The sequence below is a fragment of the Desmodus rotundus genome, chromosome 2 (assembly GCF_022682495.2).
Source record: "Desmodus rotundus isolate HL8 chromosome 2, HLdesRot8A.1, whole genome shotgun sequence".
Lineage (NCBI taxonomy): Eukaryota > Metazoa > Chordata > Mammalia > Chiroptera > Phyllostomidae > Desmodus > Desmodus rotundus.
The window spans coordinates 33,173,111-33,198,648 of NC_071388.1; the positions used below are offsets into that span (position 1 = coordinate 33,173,111).

At 39.0% G+C, this 25,538-nt stretch overlaps 1 protein-coding gene across 6 annotated transcripts in view; it reads right to left on the reverse strand.

Moving 5' to 3' along the window:
- Positions 1-25,538, reverse strand: part of PLD1 (phospholipase D1) — a 182,520-nt gene that overhangs the window by 87,464 nt on the left and 69,518 nt on the right. For all 6 annotated transcript variants that reach the window (XM_053918079.2, XM_071220569.1, XM_045197978.2 and 3 more), the window contains 6 exons: positions 24,219-24,284; positions 14,735-14,793; positions 13,368-13,460; positions 7,619-7,771; positions 6,104-6,253; positions 5,392-5,475 (listed from right to left, as the gene is read on the reverse strand). In XM_053918079.2, coding sequence (XP_053774054.1) covers positions 5,392-5,475; positions 6,104-6,253; positions 7,619-7,771; positions 13,368-13,460; positions 14,735-14,793; positions 24,219-24,284 — 605 coding nt within the window. The remainder of the gene's footprint in view (positions 1-5,391; positions 5,476-6,103; positions 6,254-7,618; positions 7,772-13,367; positions 13,461-14,734; positions 14,794-24,218; positions 24,285-25,538) is intronic.

The following is a 25,538-nucleotide window of genomic DNA, read 5'->3' on the forward strand; positions in this document are numbered from 1 at the left end:
CTCTCTCACTCTCTCTCTCTCTCTCTCTCTCTCTCTACCTATCTACCATCTTTTACTACTGAAATAAAAATTCCACAAAATAATAATCCTACAATCACCAAATTTGCACCTTTCCATTGTCTTTCCTTCCTTTTTCTATCCTATCCCATTCTTTAAAAAATAATTCTGATTTGTTGCTATGAGACCTTGCAGCCGATCAACTGGCCTGGAGTAAACCTCTCCCACTGATGTGCCAATAGCAATCAAATTGCAACTACAACAGGAGGGTGTACACAGCCCACAAGTGTGGGGGATGCACATGGAGTACCCATCTTGGGTGACTGAGGAGGCTGTGCCATTGGACCCTACAGAACATCTACTATATAAGGCCACTCTACCAAGCCTGGAAGACATAGCAGCACTACCTAAAATAAAAACAAATTTAGGGAGGTCGCCAAAATGGGGAGACAAAGAAACATGCCCCAGATGAAAGAACAGAACAAAACTCCAGAAAAAGAACTAAATAAAATGAAGAGAAGCCATCTACTAGATGCAGAGTTCAAACCATTGGTTATAAGGATGCTCAATAAACTTAGTGAGAACTTCAACAGCATAAAAAGGACATCAAAACCACAAAAAAGAACCAGTCAGAAATGAATGATATACTAACTGAAATGAAGAATAATTTACAGGGAACCAACTGTAGAGTAGGTAAAGCCAAGAATCAAATCAATGATTTGGAATATAAGGAGCAAAAAACACCCAATCAGAACAGCAAAAAGAAAAAACAATTTTAAAAAGTGAGGATAGTATAAGGATCCTCTGGGACAACTTCAAGCACACCAATATTCTCATCATGGCGGTGCCAGAAGGAGAAGAGAGTGAGCAAGACATTGAAAACCTGCTTGGTACGAATGACAGAAAACGTCCCTTACCTGGTGAAGGAACTAGACACACAAGTCCAGGAAGACACACAAATTCAGAAAGTGCAGAGAGTTCCAAACAGGGTGAACCCAAAGAGGCCTACACTAAGACACATCATAATTAAAATGCCTAAGGTTAAAGACAAAAAGAGAATCTTAAAAGCACCAAGAGAAAACAGTAGATTACCTACAAAGGAGCTCCCATAAGACTGCCAGCTGATTTCTCAACAGAAACTTTGCAGGCCAGAAGGGATTGGCAAGAAATATTCAAAGTGATGAAAAGCAAGGACCTACAACCAAGATTACTCTATCCAGAAAAGCTATCATTTAGAATCAAAAGACAGATAATAAGCTTCCCAGACCAAAAGAGAAAAAAAAAAAAGCTAAAGGAGTTCATCACCATCAAACCAGTATTACAAGAAATGTTAAAGGGTCTTCTTTAAAAAGAAGGAAAAAAAGATCAAAATATGAATAAAATGGCAATAAATACATATCTTTCAACAGTCGAATTTAAAAAAAATAAATGAACATGCAGAACTGAAACAGACTCATAGGTACAGAGAACATATTGATGGTTGCCACATGGGAGGTGGATTGGGGGGATGGGTGATAAAGGTGAAGGGATTAAGAAATACAAATTGGTTGTTACAGAATAGTCTTGGGGATATAAAGTATAGGATAGGGAATATAGTCAATAATATTCTAATAACTATGTATGGTCTCAGATGGGTATGAGATTTATTGGGATGGTCATTAGTGAGTTACATAATGTCTAATCACTATGATGTACACCTGAAACTAATATAATATTGTATTTCACCTGTAATTGAAAGCAGAAGTTGTGGTGGGCCCCACCAGCACCCCGACCCCTGACAGGCCAGCCAGAGAACCCATGCTGGCAAAGACAACACACTTGCTCCATACATCCTTGCCAGAGAGTGCTAATGACAGTCACCATTATCAAGAGGAAAGCTGAGCTTAAGAACCACACTCTCTGGATCTGCTCTAAGTTACAGCAATTCAGCAATGGAGCTGGAAGCCAATCTTGTTCTTCTACCTCATTATACAGCTTACTCCAGTAACTACTGGATGGTTAGTCCACAGGTGACTTGAAACAGCACCAAGCACAGGAAAAACAGAAGATACGTGTTCTTCTGGTTGTTCCAGATAAACAAGTGAAGAATGCTCACTCATATTTACACAAAAACTTCACCTTTTGGTACCTTAAACATCTAGCTAGATTTTACTGTTCACATAAATTTTCAGATAGTCTGGATTAAGAAATTGCCTTGGCTGGTGTGGCTCAATGGACTGAGTGCCGGCCTGTAAACTAAAGGGTTGCTGGTCGATTCCCAGTCAGGGCACATGCCTGGGTTTCGGGCCAGGTCCCCAGTGAGAGGCAACCACACATTGATGTTTCTCTCCCTCTCTTTCTCCCTCCCTTACCCTCTCTCTAAAAATTAATAAAATCTTTTTTTAAAAATCATTCTCTCTTCTACCTTTACAGCCTTACCTTAGAATTCACCTCTTCAAAAAATTTCTCCTGACTAAATCTACCCAAATCTGATTACTACTTTATCTAACACCTTAAAAAACTTCGGTCTTCACTTAAGCAATCTCACAGCTAACAGAAACCTCAGCCGCCAGACAGTGCGGCCAGCTCTCCTGAGAAGAGCTGCGAGATAATGCAGGCTCTGGAGGAGACACACCTGCATCCAAGCCAGCACCAGCACGTACCAGTGGGTGACTGGGCAGTTTCCTAATCTGCCTCATCAACTCTTTCTTTTCTCTGCTACAGCACAGTACGAATTCAACACATAGTAGCTATTTTGTTAATGACCCTTCGACTATGCCTTAGAAACTACCCATAGAAAGGTTAACATGACTTGCACCATGTGAGTAAGTCAGGCCCTTATGGTGGTCTCCACAGAGACCCCTACAATTTTGTTCCTGCACCACAACAACGGCTTACTAAACGGTCTCTATAACCACTGTTCAATTCATCTTCTGTACTACCACCAGAGTGGCCCCTTTTTGAAAACAAATTTGATTAAAACTCCCATGCTTAAACAAATGAACAAATAAAACAAACAAACTCGCCGTGGCTGGGTAGCTCAGTCAGTTAGACAGTCAACCCAATATGCCAAGGTTGCGTGTTCGATTCCAGGTCAGGGCACATACAAGAAAAAAGCAATGAATGCATAGATAAGTAGAACAAGAGATTGATGTTTCTCTTTCTCTGTCCCCCCTTCCCCTCTCTCTCTCTAAAAAATAAAAACTAAAAATAAAAAACTCATAGACACAGCCCACACAACAGTATGCAGTATGATGGTCACTGCCCCTCCACACCTTCTACTATGTTGATCCTCATCACTGAGTTTTCCCCAATCCATTGTTGTATGTATGACTTCCTGACTCTCTGTTGTTCCAGAGCAGGAGCTGCTTCTCACTTATCAGTATATGCACATGACGTGGTTCACTACCTGCCACAGAATGTGGGCTCCCTAAAGAGCCCTGGAGCAAACAGTGAATAAATTAACAAATGAATGGATAGGTGGTAAAATTAACGAACAAAGGAACTAAGTGCTTCTAGGTCCCAGGTTGTTTCTCATTTCACCATATCTGCCTTTGCTTGCACAATAATAGTTTTAGAAATATATTAATACCATTTTCACTTAAGTATATGATGTCCCTTGAATTAGAGGTTTCTACAGGGCATGTGTATTCTCTAACTATGCTTAGCACTCTCTCAGATATGGACCTAACGGGGTTGGATTAAGTTTTGGATGCTCCCTTTTGCAATACTTGCATGACAAGAATTTTCTTCACTTGTTACAAGGGAAATTACTGCAAAGGTTTTATTTCAAAGGGAGTGTTGTAATAAGATGTTATCTTAGAGCAGTTATGAAAAAGAAATAACCTCCTGATTCAGTTTTTTCTCACAGTAGAACAGAATACATTCAGGTTCCATCTCTTTAGGTATTTAAACCGAGTCTGCATTTTTTAGTGTGTCCACAACCTTCAGAAGAGATATCTATCATTTTCTTGCATAAAACATGAAAATGTGGGCTCAATGTAAAAGCTATTTTCAGCCTCTCTCATGTCTTCATCAAACTTTCAGAAATATTTTTTCAAGGAATATAGTATAACATTAAACTTGAATGTATTCTCATAAGCATTTAGAAAGTATTCAACCGAAGAAATAGCTCCTAAATAGGAGAATTTATTTTATTTCTGGTAACTTTGGGAAGAATATAAAAGCCAAGATTAAGCTCCTCCATCAACATTAGAATAAATGGATTTGCAGACATGCTAACCATCACATACTTCATCTAATCACTAGATCAATGATTCTCAACCCAGAGGGACTTCAGCTCCCAGGGGACAGATGGCAATGTCTGAAGACATTTGAGTTATCACCACTGAAATCTTGCTATTGGCATCTAGTGGGTAAAAGCCAGCCATACTGATGGTGCTAAATATGCTACATATGCCATAATGCACAGACCAACACTCCACAACTAAGAACTATCGGGCCCCAAATGGCAATAGTGCCCGGGTTGGAAAAACAGGCCCTAGAATTAGAGTTTCATGTCACTGAGGGAAAACATGGGAAGGGATGAGTTAACAACTCTCCCCTCCCCACAAAATCTGGAATTAGGAGGAAATAAATTGTGATGATATTTTCACAGTTCATATATAAAGTAGCATTTGGAAGGAAACATGACAGGGAAAAATAGGGGCATTTCAAGCTACTTACATCTTAGAAGGAAAACTCATTGTAAATATTTTCATTTCCAGTGTAGTCAATGTTGGCATCTGCAATCATTTTTAACTGTCCAGGCAGATGGGTAACTGGAACTAAGGTCAGACTACAAAGCCTACCCCAACTGTAGGAGTGAAGTTGCCCAGTAGCTAAATGAGTTTTAGATACGACACTTCCAGTCTGTAATAAGCACCCTAACTCTCATGGGTGTTCTTAAAGGGGATCAGAAAGTTGAAACCTGAACTATCTCCAAAAAAGCTGACCAGGCTAGTCATTAACAAGGACATTTTAACAGTAATGGGTAAATGGAATCATTTCCATTTCAAAGGGACAATTTGGAAGAATTATATTTACTGGACCTGATGACAGACACACCAAAATGAAGGAAAACTGCCCAAGGAAGATTATTTTCCACTACCTCTCCAACTATATTTGCATTGAAATGTAATCCTTACAAAAGTGAACACTCAGTGTCTGCATCCAAACAGACAGATGAACACAAAATTATTCAAGTTAAATATTTTAAGAATATACTTGGATGCCAAGTATTTGAAAGGACCTTTCACTGGAGGCCACTACAGTTAATTGGCTGAGACTTGGGCCCAACCGTCTGTGATACTGCTGGTTTTCGTAACGGGTGATTCTGAAACAGCACAGCAAACGCTGTTGTACATTCCTGAACACGGAGACCTGTAAACACAATCCCCATGGACAAATACTGACCACCAATCCGTGATAAAAATCTCTTCTTTCGCCTCTTCCATCGCATTTGCGACATCTTCAAAATATCCTTTGGCGTTAACATACCTGAAAGACAAGTTGTTTTCTTTTTTGTTTTTACAAAAATTAAAAAAAAAAAAAAAAGAAAGACAAAGATGGAAGCCACAGCCAAGAGTTTCTGCACAACCTGAAATAAATAGAGTAAATAGAAAAAAGCAACCTGATTCTTTTCTGCTGAGAGAAGAACACATTGATTGGTGTTATCATCATATGGGGTCAAGGGAAGTTTCCCATCCCCTTGAAGTCTTCTAAGACTTAAAACAGAGTGGAAAAAAAATCAGTAGAAAATCATGCTTAGCATGTTTTTCTACCAATTATCAATCCATGGGTAGAAAAACATGCTTAGCATGATTTTATTCAAAAGAAATATCCAGCAGGTAAATTGTTTTTCTCAAATTATGACGAATGACTTCAATAAATCTTCCATTTGCATCATCAAGAAAATGTATAAAGTTAGTTTTTAAAATCAAACTTCAAAATCCAAAGCTAGCTATGTAAATAAAGCTCATTGGAAAATTAATCAATGCTCAGGTAGTCCTATAAAGAAAGACCCTTGTTAAGTATAATGCAGTGTATCTTTTCACAGGTTTGAAAACTGAAAAGGTGAATTAGGTGCTCTGACTACCCTGACAGTCTTAGAGCAAAAAGATCTTACCATTTAGCTAAAGTGTTCTCCTGGACAGCAGCATACGACCCAAATCGATGATCTTTGAGAAAGTTGGTGCCATGTCTCTGGATGAATTCTTCTATAGCGCCTGCCCACCACCGAGCATGTCTATAGCTGTTGCATTTTAAAATAAGTGTCCTTCAAAGAAAAGCAAAATGTGGAACAGAATGGTCACTCTGTGTTTTGTCTCTTTAAACAAATTTTTGTCTCTTTAAAAGATCAAGCATGCCCTGTTTTGTTTTGGTACTGCAGACATAAGTTGAAAATTTAAGCAAACAGCATCTTATATCAAAAAAGCAGACTTCTAAAAAATTTTGGCAAGATTTTAAAATATAGTCAATGTAGCCAAAATAAATTTTCAAGTTACTCATTCACTCATGCAAACCCTTGTAAGAGTACTTACTATAGGCCTGGGGCTGTGCTAGGCTGTAAGGGGGATGATGAAAGAGATATAAGGTGAGGTCCTATGTCTCAGTGTTACTTAGTTGTTGGCTCCTATAGGAGTCGTTTCCCTTTGTGCTGCCTGATGCCTATTTCCTCGGCTTCTGGAAACATCATGCTGATTGTACCTTAGGAGAGTAATTCCTTCCCAACTCTGAGTCCATGAAACCCACACAAAGTGGCATGTTCCAGGCCCTTGATCACAAAGACTGGTTCAGAGATCTGTTACAGGGACCCGAGAGAACTGTAGCCTGATTTCCACAACCCTCCACAGAACAGAAATGCAGTGGCAGGAAGAAGGTTTAATGGCAGCACCTTTGCATTTCCAATAACCAATCCTGAACCTGGCAGAGGAGATAAGGAGGTTCCAAATCTTTCACACACTCACACACATCAAATGTGTATTGGCAAGCATCTACCTATAACTCTATGCCAGTCAATGTGAGCAAAGACAGAAGTGTATATATTCAATACATTCCTATATATGAGGTTGAACTTTACAGAAACAAATGTATAGAAAGACATATATATATTATATAACTTCAATCTTCCAGAAAAACATATATATAAACACATACATGCTCACTAATAAAATCTATAGTACATGTACACTTGAGTATCCTTTCAAGGTATCTTTCTTAAAACCTGTGTGTAAACAGAATTTTTCTAAATCAAATCACTTTTTAAGTGTTTTGTTGAAGTATATCAGTTCATAAAGTAAAATTTTATTTTTTTCAAATGTGAACTACCATTCCTTAATGTATCTGTTGGGAAAAATGGTACTGAGTAGTCAATTTTGTGAAAACAGACATGTATCAACTCACAGGATAGTTTATTCTGACTGCTGCACATACGATATGTTATTCTTAACAATTTATTACAAGGAAAAGTAGTTTCATTACTTTTGACTGAGGGTAAGTTCTAAATAAAAATTTTCAAACATTTATATTATTTTACGTCCTTTGTTAAAAGTTGGGAGAAACACTTTTTTAAGAGATTTTGGTAAAAACATTTTTTACCGAAGAAAATATATACTATTTTAAAAATATTTGAAATTCCTACCTTGAAAGGTTATCAATTCGGAGTCCATATTTCGTCTCTGTCTCCTTCTTCCCCACCTTAATTCTGAATTCTTTATCCACCAGCAGGACGAAGGCTATCGCACCGCTGTCTGGTTTCATATACAGTAAAAAGGAATCTTTCACTATCAACCACCTGGGAGAAGACAAGAAGCATTTCTGAAGTTGCACTGAATTACGGAAACAAAAAGAATAAATGATATGACAAATCTGAAGTAAACACACTAGCAGAGAGTAGACAATTTTATTTTTTACAAGGGGGATTTTTAGAAAACCATTATAAAACAAAAAAATCCAAAACCTTCCTACTTGGAAGGTTTTCTTTTTTCTAAGAAGTACTGTCACCAAGCAATTCAAAATAAATCATTAGCTTTTTAAACATTAAGGGCGAAGCCTGGAAGAAAACTCCTGATAATGCAGGCGGTGCTCATGGGATGTACACTTGGGGCCCAGCTGTTGGTGGAATGGAATGGGCTGGTGTTTGCTAAAACAAACCATCATAGAAGAAGCAAACAGTTTCTCATTTTCTCAGTATAATCTCCCTTTAAAAAATCGAGTAAGTATCCAACACTCTACATATTCTGTTGTTGATTTCAAATTATTTGTGATTTTAGGGACCATTATTGGATGATGCTCAATGGGATATGATCTCTCAAAAGTATAGTTCCATTCAATTCAATATATATTTAAGAGCTTTATAATGGCAAAGAACAGTGGCAAACTAGGAGTTTGGGTAGAGGCAGAAACAGCACAAAGAAAAATCATACACGTTCTCAAAGGGTCTTACTAGGCTAGTGGGGCACAAGCAATGACAATTCTAGGCTGAACGGGATAGGCACTAGAAGAGACACACAAACAGCGAGGGGCAAGGAGGGAGTCCTCAGTTCTCAGAGACCGCATTAGCGGCATTCTCCCAAAGAGGCGGTGTGTGAGCGAGGCCCGGAAGGACCCCATCAATCACACAGAGCCCAGCTTCGGGCTGTCAAGGTGTACACCCACAGGGAGGAGAGTTAGCCAAGGCTCTAAGGTGTGGATATGCTGCATGTGTTGGGGAGAGTTTGGTGAGGCCAGGGTCTCAGAGAGAGTAGAAAGGGAAAATGGGCAAATGAGTGTAGAGTGGGGAAAATGGGCAAAAGCCATACTGAGGAGGGTCTGAAGGCCATGCTAAGAAGGTTGATTCTACATCAAGTTTAGTGTTTCCTAAACCTGCCTGATCATCAGAATCTCTTCAGGTTCTTGTTAAAAACTAACAGATTCCCAGGCCCCACCAAAGATCTGTTAAAAAGGCCTGATAATCCATGTTTAAAAGAAAAGAAAACACCAAGGTGTTTATTGAATAAGGGAATCCTCATGCCCTGCCAAGGCAATAGGACAGTAATGTCACTGGCACCATGTTTCAAAAAGAAAGGAATGAAGGAGAAAGAGGAGCAGACTGAGGCAGGTTAGCAAGCAACCGTAACAATAAAGACCAGCTCTTCTTACACTTGACTGTGAACATGCATCGCCTGGGGACCCTGTCAAAATGCAGATTTGGATTCAGTAGGTCTGGGGCGGAGCCTGAGCTTCTGCATTCTGACAAGCTCAGAGGGGTTGCCTATGTCAGGATCACTTTGAGCAGTAAGGATGTAGGTGACAGGCATGGCCCTGAGAGTGGGAAGAGCAAGACAGAGAGAATGGGACCGATGTCAAGCAAAAACAAACGGCAACTTTGTCCTGCCGCACGTGACACTGTATATGCATATTTACCTGCAGTTGTGATCCAATGATAACCAAGTTGATAAACAAATAAAGTAACAACAGGTACATTACATCACATATTAGGCAAAGTAAAGCACATTATGGGATAAGTAAGGCCAGGACACCTGCACATAAATTAATATTATAAATGTCACGTGGAAACTCTGAATTTAAAGGAAATCTATAATAAGCCTTTACTGAAATTGCCAACCACATTATGTTTAGTGGCTTTATAATTTGGGATTTGATGTAGACAAGTCTACATGGATTTCCACACAGTTCATTTCATCCATGTGTTTTTTACTGTACAGGCTGTCTCCCTCTCAATAAAAGGGGGTGGGATGGACCGAGGATAACGTACAGTAAAGAACATACATCATGTGATATTATTTTACACAGGAAAGAATAAAGGTCACAGAAAGCAAATAACTGACCACAGTGCTAATGTAATTATGGTGATGGCACACAATGTGGGTCTGAGCTGCCCGGTTTCTCTGGTCAAATGCATAAGTTCAAGAAATAAGAGGCCTCACATCCAACAAGCTAAATTCCAAAGGAAGTCTCTCATTTGGGAACTAACACAGGCAACTGCACAATATAATGGATAATATTCACAGTATTTTCAGCAAATACAGAAATTATACACTTTATAAGAATTTTCAAACCACTGCTCAATGTGAATGACATGGCCATTCCATCAAATGGTGACTCAGTGACTCTGACGGCCATGGCTGAGTTACTGGAGTTACTGGCCATCAGTCCAGACACGAGGCCGCCTACTGATAAAGCTCGGTTAAGGCTAAAGAGAGTAGATGGATCACATATGTGGAAAAGTTCCTTCTCTAGCTGCTGTCCCTTCTCTCGGCTTGACTTTGATGCAAGCTAGAGAACAGACACGGGGCACAGTCCCAGAGACCTGGTTGACTATGCTGCTGACTGGGAAGGAGTCACAGGCTTTGAAAACACAGACGGCAGGCTTGCCAATCTGAGAACAAAGTCAAACGTACCAGGCTTGTGAACTTGCCTGCCGGAAAGTCAAGGGTACCTGAATGGCATCGTAGCTCCACACCAGAGACAACAGTGGAGTGACCCATATCCAGGTGCACCAGCTCCCATTACAACACAGATCTCAGAAATGCTCCTGAGAACACAGGTCATGGAATAACCACCAGGACCCAGAGATGCAAAAGATGTCTTCGGGAACAGGTCACCAGGGGCCACCATGCAGACAAGCCCTCCACAAGGATGCCTGCTGAAGGCAGGCACTAGCGCAGGCTACGTCACCCTGCAGGAACGTGCCGTTTTTCTCTAATTTGCACACAGGCTCCCAATAGGCTACAAATAGTCTTGCTCAGCAACAGGAATGCAATGGCAGGGTGTACTGCATGGCCAGGGCACGAGAGGGTGCCATTTGTGTGGCATCTAGGTGAATGGTTCCTCCCTCGCCCCTCCAAGATGTGGCAGCCTAGAAATATGGAATTGGTTAGTACTGACAGATGAATTTTGAAAGCTGAACACAAAAGATAATGCCTTCTGTTTTGACAATGATGAGTTGTTCTTTCCTAACAGTCAACAGCTATCAGGGTAAACTGACTCCAGGACTTTACTTAGAGCTCTTCTTAGCTATACCATTCATTAAAACTCTTCTGACTTCTTCCCTTTCTCTCTTTTGTCAATAGTTTGTTTTTTTTTTCTTTAATGAGAGGATATGCATCAAGAAAGAAATCCATCAACCGGCCTTTAGGGCGTTGGCACCGGCTGTGCAGGGATTAAGCACCTGCTTTCAAGTCAGCCTCCCTGGGCTCCAGTTCCAGCGCTGCCACCTGCCTGACTGTGAACTTGGGCAACTGAGCCTAAAGTCTAAATCTATAAAATGAGAGTAACAGCAATGCCAAGCTCCTACATGTTTGTGCAGATTAACTGAGATGATTCATGTACATTGCTTAGCACAGTTCCAGACACCAATAAATTTGAACTTTTATGAATATTCCTGTTTTAAACCAGATGAAATTATGGTCTGTTCTAACAAGGTGCCTACGCTACTACTTGCTGTCACACTAAAATGCAGGTGGGCAGACATGAGCCAGCCATCACGTTCTCAGCTTCATCTCCCACTGTTCTCTCCCACCACCTTGGTCTGGCTGTTCCTCAGCCTGACAATCTTGTTCTACTTTGGGCTTCTATATTCACTGTTCTTCTGCCTAGAAATTGTTTCTTCCAGATCTTTCCATGGACAGCCCCTTCTTGTTAATCAACCCTTTGTTTAAATGTCTTGTAGACAGCATATAGGTGGGTCTTGTTTCCTTATCCATTCTGCTACCCAGTGCTTTTTGATTGTAGCATTTAAGCCATTTATATTTGAAGTGATTATTGATAGGTATATATTTACTGCCATTTTATTCTTTATAACTATGTCCTCTGCTTTTTAAAAGATCTTTATTTATATTTAGAGAGAGGAAAAGGGAGGGGGAGAACCATCTATGTGACAGAGAAACATCAGTTTGATGCCTCTTGTATGCACCCCGGCCAGGGACCAAACCTACAACCCACGCATGTGACCTGACCAGGAATCAAACCTCCAACCTTTTGCTTTGCAGAACAATACCCGACCAACTGAGCCACACAGGTCAGGGTGTTCCTCTGGGGTTTTTTTTCTTTTTATTTCTTCTTCTTCAAGAAGACCCTTTAACATTTCTTGTAATACTGGTTTGGTTGTAATGAATACCTTTAGCTTTTTCTTGTCTGCAAAGCTCTTTATTTCTCCTTCAACTTTAAATGATAGCCTTGGTGGGTAAAGAGTCTTGGTTGTAGCTCCTTGCTTTTTATCACTTTGAATATCTCATGTCAATCCCTTCTAGCCTGCAAAGTTTCTATTGAGAAACCAGCTGACAATCTTATGGGAGCTTCCTTGTAGGTAACTAACTGTCTTTCTCTTGCTGATTTAAAAATTGTTTTTTTAACCTTTGCCATTTTAATTATGACGTGTCTTGGTGTGGGCCTCTTTGGGTTCATGTTGTTTGAGACTCCCTGCACATCCTGGACTTGCGTGTTTTTCTATTTCACCAGTTAGAGAGGTTTTTGGTCATTATTACTTCAAATAGGTTCATGATCCCTTGCTCTCTCTCTTCTCCTTCTGGTACCCCTATGACTCAGATGTCGTTATGCTTCATGCTCTCCCAGAGGTCCCTTAAACTATCCTCATTTTTTTAAATTCTTTTTTCTTTTTGCTGCTCTGATGGGTGTTTTCTGCTACCTTGTCTTCTAAGTCACTGATTCAATCCTCTGCTTCATCCAACCTACTGTTTATTCTTTCTAGTGTATTCTTCACTTCAGATATTGTATTAATTTCTGACTGATTCTTTTTAATGGTTTCTATGGCCCTTTTTATGCTTGTTATCTCTTGGTTGAGGTTCTCATTTTCATGTCTCACCATTCCTTCCAGTCTCAATGTAGCCTCTTCTGTAAATCCTTGGTTAAAAGACTTCTATTCAGCTGGCCTTCAGTTGTTTGTTCATGTTGACGGTTCCATATTTTAGTTGTAATTCCAGTTTGGTCCTGAAAGGAGGTGAGTGTAACATCTACCTAGTCCACTGCCACCTTGGATTTCCCTATTGTCCATATTTTTTACTATAGCTATGCAGTGGATGTGAAGTTCTATTCCACTGTGATTTTGACTTACATTTCCCTAATGACTAGTAATTTCAAGCATGTTTCTTTGTGCCTATTGGCCCTTTGTACATGTTCTTTAGCTGACCAATTTTTTAGTGCAATAGCCCACTTGGTTTTTATATGTATAATTTGTATGCTGTGTCCACAAGTCCAGGTTTGAGAAAAATGTTTAAACAGATGATGAAACTTGGAACTTAAAATGATTTAAAATTTGCTCTATGACTTTCAAAGGATTTATAATTTATAATTTAATTTCAAAGTAGTAAATAAAAACTTCCCAAATATCTACTTTTTAAAAACAAATACACAAAATTCCTAAGTCTTACCTTCTTGACCAGCGATAGCAGGCTCTTCCCTGACCACAGCAATTCAAGCCAGGTATCCTGTGTCCCCCGGATCTTTTCATTATCATGCCTTCTCTGAAAGAGACATCAAATTAACCCATTATCTTACAATTTCAAACCCACTCTTAGCTGATACAGCCTTGCAGCTTGGGACTAAATTTATTACTTCATTCTCACATGACTTTCCTCCCCACTCTTTCTTCCTTCACCCTCAAATAGCTCAGCATCTTATTTGCTAGGCTAAGTACTCCAGCAGCTAACCTTTAAAGCACTCTGAATGCAGCATAACTGTGTTTTACACACTGCAGGAACTTAAGCATCCTGGCTTCTGGCTCTAAATGCTGAGCATTCCTTCCAGTCATTGCAACAGCCTGAAAAAGTCCTCACACATTGCCTAATGTTGGCACGAGGACGGCTCAGCTGCTGTTCGAACATAGGTGGCTCAGCTGATGTTTGAACATAGGAGGTGCTCTCCCATGGATTCCAAAGCATTTCTGCATCCCTTCACGTACAGTTCTAGAACCAGACCATGCCAAAGGAAACAGAGCAAAGACAGTACTTCTTTGGAAAGAGAAAGATCTTGATTTTGAAAGATGTAGAAAGAAAGAACAATAAAAATGGCTAAACAAAGAAATATTTCAAAACAACTACTAACAATGATCATTACTAAAATAATGTTAAGCTCTTTATCATATCAAGCTCTCATATCGTGAAGGGAAATAATCATTAAGTAAATTTCAATCTTGTTACGTAACATTCATTTTACACAGTATTATTTTTACTCATGAAAGTGAGCAAAGAAAAGCTAATTTGTATAAGTGATTAGAAGAAGGGAGTTATATATTTGATATTTAAAATTGAGATATAAGTGACATGTAACATTATATTAGTTTTAGGTATACAACACAGTGATTCAATATTTGTATAATATGAAGTGACAGATCACCACAACAAGTCTAGCTAACATCCATTGTTACATAGTTAACTTTTTTTTCTTGTGATGAGAACTTTTAAGGTCTACTGTCTTAGCAATTTTCAAATATATAATATAGGATGTTTGATTTTTAATGAATTCTCCCACACACCATATTCGCTGCCTGTATTAAACATTCCAACTGTGGGACTAGAGGAAACTGGTTCTATATGCACATAAGAAAGAGGGTAGAGCAGTTGCTACCCTTGTTTAATGTAGCAAGATACGTTTTGTATAAATAGATGTCCTCTGTTGAGGAGAAAAGAAGCGAGCGGTAAAACCAGGTGAGTCCCATCATCACGGCATGCTGATGAATCAAATGTTAATGCTTATCAACATTCACATTTCTCTTTAAAGATCCAACACTGGAACTTACATGCCCTTTGGTCCCAAATCGTGGACGAAAGACAGCTGGCTTATATCAAGGAATTCTGTCTGAAAAGAGGCCAAAAACCCATACTTTAAAAAGTTAGAAAAAAGAAAAATGTATGCATTCAAATACACATATTAGGTATCGCAGTGTGTGAATACACCTGTGGTACTGTACAGACGACACAGATCAATGACAGTGGGACTGTCCTGGAAGAGTACAGATTAGAAGTACACACCTCATTAAAACACAGACAAGAAAGTGGTGTGGGCTCTAGTATGTAGAAATAAAATGCTCAAGAAGGTCATGGAGAAAGAATCTCCTCCCAATAGTCTTTTGTGTTTGTTTTTGTTGTTGGCGAAGGGAGATTGTGTGGCATAGTGTATACACGAACTACAAAAACCTGCGTGAAGGGAGTGATGTTGGTGCCCAATTGGAAGATGGACTAGACGTGGCACGTGGAAATGGGAGACGAAGGGGGACACAGAACAGGAAAGGTGTAAAAAGGTAATTGGATATATAGTTAGGCAAGAGTCAGTCAGATAAAGGAAAATAATGGAAAATCAAATGCCCAAGTAAGCTGAGGGATAGGTTGAGGAGGTCTTTGGACATCAGGAATACCAAACTATTCCAATAAAAATGTAATAAAATTAAAATTAAATAATTAATAAAAATTAATTATGTGTAGTTATAATATAAAATAATTATATTTTAGTGAGCATAAATTAGAGAATTTTTGATCCATATTCACTTAATAAATCCTGATGAGATTAAAAACTAAAGATTATAAAAACATCAACAGCTAACCTTCATTGAGTGCTTAATATCTATTGGCCGTGTACTAAGCATTTTTCACTCATTATCTCAAACCTCTTTGAAATAGGTGCTATTTGTCCTATTGTACAGAAGAGGAAATTGAGGTTTAGGGCAAGAATAGGCAAACTTTCTCAGCAAAGAGTCAGACAGTACATATTTAACCTTCATGAACCATATAGTTAAACTGGCATAAAAGAAGCCATAGATAATACATAAATAAACAAGCATGGCTGTATTTCATTAAAACTTTATCCATACTAGAATATGAATTTAATATAATTTTATGTCATGACATATTATTCTTCTTTTGCTTTTTTCCAATATTTAAAAATGTAAAATCTATTCTTATCTCATGAACCATAAAAAAAGAGGCAGTGGGCTGGATTTGGTCCATGGGACATAGTTTACCCATTTCTGGTTTAGAGAAGTTAAAGAAATTGCCCCAGATCACAAAATTAGCAAGGGGTATTCAGAATCAGGTCAGACCAGCCAATATCCTCAAAACTAAACTGCAAAAGCAAAAAGTCATTCAACATGTATCTTACTCAAACTAGGTGAGCATTAGGTGAGAACATGTAGGCACTGAGGGGAAAACCAATAAACATTATGTAATTCTTAGCATATGAGGAAGTTTTGCCTCATATATTCCTTAAAACAACTAGAGTTTAATATTATTTTGCTCCCAGTTTACAGAAGCAGCCACAGTCACCCAGATCTGCCAAAGGTCTTGGACCATGTCGACAACAGCCTTACTAGAAAAATCAGTGACAAAAAATATATGCTCCTGGCATCAGGAAGCAGACAGGAGATGAGACACGGAAAACACTCCACATCAACAAAGTGCTGTGGGCAGAACTATTACACATGTGAAAGTCTTAGAGTTATGGAGACAGGGTGACCTCTGTCTAGCTGATATGACATCTCAGAGGAAATAGTATTTGAGCTGGGCTTGTAAATAGAATTAATAAAATAAAACAACACTTTTTCCTTTAAAGTTTTTATATGTGATTAGGAATATCTAATATTAACTTTGTAAGAAAAAATTACAAATCTCTCAGAGCAGTCAATCCTTGTGAGGTCCAATTAAATGCTTTCGTTTCTTTCTGAGGGTTATTTGTGGAAGTATTTAAAATTTAAAAGAACTTAAAGACCCCAAATCAAACATATCCTCACACTGAAATTTCTGTATTTTAAAAGTCAAGGTCTTTACATTTCATTTCTTATATAAAACATAGTGATTCAGCGCCATCCACTTTTAACCTGATTTGTGGAAATGCTTACTAATTGGAAAAATGTAAAAACACATATTAGAAGTGATGCTGCAGACGTGGACCCATAAATACAAAATATCTTAGAACACTAAGCCACAGCTCTCCTTTTATCTCTAGGGAGAAGAGAGAAAACGTCAATCCCAGTGTACACTGAAAGAAACTGCTACGGAGGGGCAACTGATTTATGCAAATTGCAGAGCAGCTGAATGGAATACCAGCAAATGAAAAGCAAATATCAAGGAAACCACTTATCTAATACCAAAGCGTTTTCTTATTCACAAAGCTCTTATCATCAAATAGTTGACAACAAAAATATTTTCTGAAATAATCCTGAAATTATAACTTCACGATATCCTAACAAAATTGCTAAGTGTAAAGAATTTCATCTAAATTTAAAAGTACACATTAGCAATGCAGAAACTTTAAAGTTGTGCATTAATATGAAATTTTAAATTATCCCAATAGCTTAGTAAAGTTTGACTAAAGAGAGATTTTGAGAAAGAGCTAGCCTTATACCCTCAAAAGCAATATTGAAGGATTTTATATTTTTCTCCTTACCTAATCCTTCCAGAATCTGGCAACTTTTAATGAGTATTATCACTTTCATGGCAACATGTTTCCAAAAAGTATCTGTTTTCTTTATAATGAAACACATATACCCAGTTTCCAATTGTGATTTATAAACCAAGACTTTGACTGGAATGTCGTGATGGAGAGAGACATGCCTGGACTCTGGATGTCACCAGAAAACTTTAAGGAATCAAGATTGACTTTGGAAGCTGATAAAAGCAAGGTTAATGGCCTGGTACCTTGCTTATGAGGGAGTACTCAAAAACCTGTAATTATCCTGGAGATGGGCCACTTCTGGAGAAGTCTGTACTACAAGGGTACAGATTTCCCCCCGCTAGATGAATGTTCTAGGAACCCATCTGTATCAGTGTACCAGATGCCATTGTTGTGAGAGGCTGCACTCGGCCTCAGTGAATTATTTTTGAAGACTCTTTGAAGGCATTTGCCCATTTCATGATGGGTGATTTACAAGCGCAACTGCCCACAACGTGCTGAGTGTTCAGCACTTTTTGACCAAAAGCAGCATGACCCCATGCCCCACCCTCCCTATTCACCCAATCTCAGCTCGAGTGATTTTGTTTGTTTGTTTCCCTGGATGAAATAAGTCCTCAAAGGGAAACGTTTTGCTGATGTGGAAGGGGTGAAATAAGAAATGGCAGCACTAAAAGGCACCAAAATGAATGAGTTCAAAAACTGTTTTGAGCAGTGGAAAAAAGTCTCCATAGGTGTATTACATCAAATGGACAGTACTTTGAAGTCACTGAAGTTCAACATGTAAGAGTAAATATACAATATTTTATAAATTCCGGGTCTTTTGGGGTCCCCCTCATATTCACATGTTTCATAGCAGTCTTTCCAGATAAGGAATGATGATTGCTCTCCCTGGAGATGGCAAAGAAAGAACCTTAAGACATTTTGGGGGGAACCTCAAGAACTTGAGGAACTCACCCAAACTTATAGGTATTCTAGGCAAAGCCATATGGCAACTATGTGGCTTGGCTTCTTTGCCCTGAGGGGCTAATTAAAGTTCATTCTGGAGATTCCTTTTGAGATTTCAGCAAAGCAGACTGAGAGCCTATATGGTCAATTATTATTCTTGTTATGTTTATGAGAATAAGCAGACCAAATTGAAACTGGTCTTACTGCAGTAGACAGTCTTGATTTGGCTCTCTGTGATTAAAATGAGGGTGATTCTAGGGGGGAAATGTGTTTCAAAAGAATCTATAATACACAGTGGTGGATATTAGACTTCAGTTAAAGTTTTATTTTTCATCGACAAACTGAATTGGTTCCTGAATTTTTCTAGTTTTCTTCCAAACTAATGTTTCATTTTTCACCCATCTTTCGACTTAAAATTACTGAGAACTAAAACATTTTTTTCTGAGCTTTGTTCTCACAAGTTACAGCCAAAGGACCTGATATAACCTCGAGAAATTGCCACAACAGCTCACACTTAAACAATCTTAGTAACTGATGTTGTGTAAACCATTCAGAATTTACATCACTGGAGAATTCAAACTGCAGATAAGGAGGATTGTCACTGCTTGTTTTCATTCAACAAAAGAAACTTTGAGACTTACATCTCAAAATCCTCTCCACTGACAGACTTACAGACTCAGAAACTGGTTTATAATTTGCTCTTATCATTAATCTTTGGGTGGGTGTTTTTTTTTTCTGTATTCATAGACACGGTCCTTATTAAACACCTGCTTGCTTGTTTACACAACATAGGTCTCACTTTCGGACCCCATCTTCATAACCCCCTCCTGAAATGAGATTCAACAATACAACTGAACTGACTTATTTTCAGGACTACATAATCGAGTCAATGAAATATGGTATGAGTTCAAGATGATGATGCTTCAGGGATTCCAGGCTATCCCTACTTTGGAAAAATCAGCTGATAACTTCTCTGTTCCAGTCTCTGATCCTATGCCCTTATCGGTCTTAGGCAGGGAGAGACTTCCAGACCCTGCAGGCTGGACTGTGGCCCTCATCAACAGGAAGCAATTACTGAAGACTTAACATCCTCTTTTATTACCCCTAAAAGATTTCAGGGATGGAAGTCTCCTGAGAGGGGAATGACACAAGCTAATAGGCCAGGACAAGTGGAACAGGAAAACTGAGACAGCAGTTTAGAGCCATCTAGTAAATCACAAAATCCTATCTTTCCTAAACCAAGGACACTTAAGAGTAAATGGTTCATACTTCTCCCAAACCAGGGGGTAAATAGCTTAAATCACCCTACTGAGAGAGAAAGATAGCAGAAATCCAATTAGTACCTTTTGTGCTGACCATACCCAAGGACAGGGAAGTTAAGGGAATAAATCTCATTTTGGCACATCAGCATAAAGGTAATAAATATTCTATTGAGATCCTCCCTAAAACCTCCCTGAAACTTCCAGCCTTTAAAACCCTCAAGAAGAAGGACCCAGCACACGCTCTCCCTCCCAGGAGCACTCCAGCACCTTTCCCTCCCCCTTCTTCCTCCCCCCACAGGCGTGCATCTCCTAAACTCTAAAGCACAGGTGACAAACACAAGGCCCGCAGGCCAAATCCAGTCCTCCACCTTGTTTTATCCAGCCCAGCACCTTGTTTCTACCCAGCAGCAGAGCCGAGCCCTCGCTTACTGTTAAGGAGTAGTTACATTTATACAGTCCTAAAATTACATTCAGCCCTTTGAAGGCAACCGTGAGGCTGATGTGGCCCCTGGTGGAAATGAGTTTGACACCCCTGCTCTAAGGGACCAAATGAGACTTGTAGCCAGGGCAGCAATGGGCAGCAGCAGCTCATCCTGGGCTAACCCCCTGAACCTGTCTGTCCACAAGGCCCCCTTTTCTCTTACCTTCCAGCCCTGCCCCAGCTCACTTCTTTCCCACAACATTTCTCGTGAGACAAAGTAACCCCACCTAGTCTCTGTCCTGTTGCTTCGTATATCCTAAGCCCTTTCTTGTTTCACTGTCTTCAGCTTAAAAAAACAAAACAAAACAAAAAATCCCTGTTATAAAGAAAAAGAAAAATCTCTGGCAATAAATATTCTAAAACAGATTTATCAGATTGAAAGTAAATTTGGCAAGATCAATTTAGAAGCAAACCTAAACAATACAACTTGAAATTTAACAAAGATTGTGTTGTCTAAACTTCTTACTGTATCTTCAGTAATAAGACTTCCATTCTTCACTTGGGCAGGTGATTCTTAGGAGGAAGAATTTTTTTTTTCTTTTTTTAGGAGGAAGAATTTAATCATTAATTTAGCCTGACAATATTTCACTGGGCTTATTGTTCTTGAATAATGTACTAATCAATTATCTTTCCCCACCCCAAGGAACTTTTAAAAAGTACGTTAAGGGAAACAGAGATGCAAAGAGTTCCCACGCTGAGGAACTACAAACAAACCCTAAGGGTAAAAACAAACCCTGGAATTCACTTGCCAATCACATACACATTGCTACTCTACCCCGTTTTTGTATTAGAAGAGAAGAGGGATTTTCAGAGGGCCCCTTTATTCTTGAGGTAACAAAACTAAAGAGAGTGACCAAGTAGGAAATTCTCAGAAGTTAAGACAAGAATGTGGGCTGGACAGTACCCTCGCATAGTAAGGGTGGGAGGTGGGCTCAACTACTCCAGCAAAGGCTGCCTTCCAGGTAAAACCATACAGCTCCAGACAAAAAAAGAGCAGATAGCTCATCTGTGGAGAAAACGGAGAGGGTGGACCAAAGCCTCGGACTTTCCCAAGTCTAAGACTCACATGAGAACGACAACACTTCCATTAATTTGCAGATGCTACTATTTAAATCAGCACAGCTTTTCTCTATTGGCATGGAAACACTGTGGGTGCATCTTTATTAATCTTTACCCACTCTTCCCCTCAAGCTAAATTTGTTCATCTTACAAAGCAAGGGAGAAGTGAATTCAGTGTTACTGATCTGTGGGATGTTCATCCTCAGATTCCTTACCTCCAACATGGCAATTTCAAGCTAACCACCACCTTGGAAATAAGAAATCTAAGTTTGGGAATCAGGTGATTATCTTGAAGTTAGCAATATCACCCTATCAGCTTGGGACCCTTCTCTTGGAAATTATGCCCTTTGCTCCATTTCTAGATTTTAACTTTCAGTCAGGAAAAAGTACAGTTATTGTTTCCAATGGCTCATTCTTTAAATTCCCTGGAAAATAAGCATTTTCCAGTTATTAATTAAAATGCCCAGCTAGTGGGTTTGGTACTATAGCCAAAATCAATACAATTCAGAACACAAAAAGAATCCCGTTTGAAATTCTATGTTATTGTACAATTGAGTAAATATTTCTTTTTAGAAAAAACATATTTATGCCTTGAGAAGAGGCCAAATACACTTGGCCCCATGTTACAAATGAGTAGAAAAAACAGAATGAATTACCATTCATCTCTGAGGGAACTATCTGAAGCTAAATCCACTGAAACACTAGGACAATTTGTTTTTCAGAATCTCAGGGCGAAAAAGAGGAATAAAAACAAAGGAAGTCTTCACACTCCTAAACGGAAAAACACTTGTCTAAATACTAACCCAACCAATGGCCACATAAAAGTGGGAAGAAAAAGCTGTCCAAGTCTGATTTCATCGACATTTTATTGAAATTAGGGACATGATCCTATCTGATCCTTTGACCTTTGAGCTTTGACCCTACTGGCCTAAGGACCCAATTACTTTATAATAGGTATGTCTTACACTTACAAAACATAAATTAATTATTGATGATCACATAGAAATAACTTCTTAAAATGCTTTTTGCAGACAGCAGTTTTAATATTTCTCACAATTATCAAAGGAGACATATAGATGACAATCTAATTCCACAAATACGAGGTGGAGGCCTGTAAATCTAGTCTCTGGGCCAGATCACATTTAGTATGAAAGGAAAATAATGTCAGAGAATGAGGATATATCAAATTGTATCCTGTACTTGAATCATTTTTGGGAGTTCTGCTGTTGCCATCAAAAACGAGGAGTAACACTGTGTGGCTCAGTGGATCAGCACAGGACTGCAAACCGAAGGTCGCTGCTTGGATTCCCAGTCGGGGCACATGCCCGGGCTGCGGGCCAGATCGCCAGTATGGGGCATGTCAGAGGCAACCACACACTGATGTTCCTCTCCCTCTCTTTCTCCTTCCCTTCCCATCTCTCTAAAAAAATAAATAAAAATCTTAAAAAAAAACAAAAAACAAAAACGAGGAGTAACATATATTCAGGCAGCTGTAACCAGGTTTTCCCTTCCAAAGGAAATGTTTAGAAGACATTCTGGAATTTCTAAATACAATATGACTCAACTGTGGAAAAAATATATTTTTATGACTAAAAAAATACTAAAATAAACATTTAAAAAATGTTTAATCAACATTAGAATCCAAAATATAATAATGCACATGAACAGAGAGGACTAAACCCAGCAAGTACTGTTCTAGAACCAAAAGAAAGTAAAAGTAAAGCACAGGCAGCCAGAAAAGTAAAACAAATGGAAAATCATTGCATCCGGTGCTAGCGCACATTTAAATAATTCCTTATTAAATAAAACAACATATCTGAAAACAGATTTCAGAGAATACCACAGGGAGCAGCATTTTTATTAGTAAGAGCAGTAATAACTTTGTTTGTTATGTTCTTTCAAAGTTGAATGTTTCTGAGTTCTAGAAGGGAAGAAATCTTTCCCATCATCCTTCTCTTGAGGTCCACTGGTTGGACCCAAATTTCTGGTTTCCCTGGGAAAACTCTTCTCCAAGATTATGAAACCATACAAGCTCCTTCAAGTCCATCATCAAACATCACCAGGCAAGCTGCTGCAGAAAGTGGGTCATGGTCAACCCGGGTCATTTGTGTGTAAAAGGGACCAGTTGGGTACGTGCCCTACCCTCTAAATAATACGCTGGCTGACAGCAAGTGGTCAGAGTCAACAAAATACTCCTAAGGGTCAAGGTGCTTTTGCTTCCTCTCCCAAATGCACAGAGGCCTCCCCTCTTTCTATTTAGTATTTATCTGATACAATTCTGTAAACTAGAGGCCAAGTCAGAGCTGCACCTGCTCTGAAGCTCTGCACAGACACCACATACATACACTCAACCCCACAGCAATACAATGCAGACAGACACAGAAGCAAAGTATAATAATCCAGTGCATTCTCAATTTGCTGGACCTTTACGTAATTGAAGGCTAATCCTTTAAAAACACCTCACCTTCAAGGGCCTCTAACCAAGTAGAGCTCATTGTTTGGATTCCCTCTGTGAAGCCTGCTCCCCCATGCTGGCTGCTATGTGCCTCCCAGCTGTTCCCAAGTCCCATCTTCTCTTATTTTCCAAGCGGTTCTTCTCTCCCTAGCTTTTCCCATGCTTCTCACTTTCACATGAAAAGGCAGGCCTTTTATAAGTATCACAGGCCGATCAGATGGCATTCACAGTACGCTCCGTATAATCTTTGAGTATTCAACTCTGCTCAACTGTTTTAAGCACTTCCTACTTAATGTTTTCTTGTAAGGGTTAGAAATGCTTTGGGAGATTATTCTGGAAGCCTGAGGAGAAAAGAAGGTTGATTTCTAGATAATCAAGCCTGTAGCAGCATTTCAAGATCATTTAAATCTATTGTTATAGACAAACTCAGCTATATTTTATATTTTAAAATAGCATCACCATAACCTAGATCCTTACTGTCAAATCAATTTTGTATTCATTTTATTTATTTTAATGCAAGGAATAAAGTGGATATTCTAAAGTGGATACAAGCACTTGTGTCAATAAAATGATCCAAAATTTAGCTGACAATTTACAATTTTATAAATTCAGAACTTAAATTACTAAATATACTTACTGTTGCATGATAGTTTCTATACATGGGCATTTTTAGTAACTTGGTCAAGTAATCTTCCAGTTGTTTCTGTAATGCAAATACTTGAGATAAGAGATAATATCACACTTATAGAAAAATTTAGATAACAACAATCATGTGATCAATGGCCCATCTTAACTTAAAGACGTTAAGATGGGACATTCAATGATCTGTTACTGTTATCACTGGACAAGGAATCCTGAATAGCACTAAGGAGTTATTTCCATAGTTCCCTTGAACCATTATTTAAATCTCTCGTTGCCATTTTACTTTCCACATGCTTAGGTCTTCTGTAAACTGCTGACAAGGCCTCAGCCGTATGTCCTTTTGATCTGCCATGGTTACTAGCACAGAACTTGCCCAGAGCGGGTGGTTTTACAGCATTTGTTGATTTTTATCACAAACTTGAATTTCCTCAATTCTAACACTGAATTTACTGGAAGATATACTGCAATTTTTCAACAGATTATCAGGGAAGAACAAGAAGGGTGGTTAAGTAAAAACAGTTTCTAGTAGATTGTACCCTGATTTCAAATGTGTGAAAGTGAGAGGGGTCGGGGCGTCCACTGTGCTGAGTAGAGAGCACGCAGGACTGGCTGTTAGAGCCGTCCCCGATCACTTTCCACCGCACTCCTTATGGACACAAGGTGACCCCGGACTGCAGAATTTTATTTGTCTAGGTATCCTGGGTCCCTGATAAGATTTTAAACAAGATGACAACTACAAAGGAGAAATCAAAAATGCTTTTCAGAGCACAAAAGTTTTGGTGGTCTGAATACAGAGCTAACGTTCATTTGTTAACTTTCTAGTAAAAGAAGTTAACCTGTCCTATGTAGGACCGTATCACTGAAGCAGAGCAGGCCTGAAGTTTCTGTCCTACTGACATACATGCCGGTAACACTTTCCTACTCTTCCTACACCCTAACTGCCCCATCCATAGTTTGGGAATGAGATTTTATATGTATTTAGGACAAACTCTTCCAAATCCTAAAGCTAATGTATGAAAATACATGATTACAAAAGAGTAGATCTCAAAACTCTCCATGATGAGCTCAATCTTGACTCACAACTAGCCCAAAGAGATTCCTACTGGGAAGACAGCTTCTTTATAACATTGCTCCTACCAAAGAAAACTCTTCTTCTGGAAAATGCAACCTCCCCAGCGTCAGAACAGCTTGGGGAAGAAGGAGCTGCCTCACTTGTTCCAGAGAAGCTACACCAGGCTGGGTGATGGATCAGTGGGTGGGAAAGGTTATAGTCAAATCCACCTCGCCCCTCAGTAGCTGCCACATTTCTACAGGG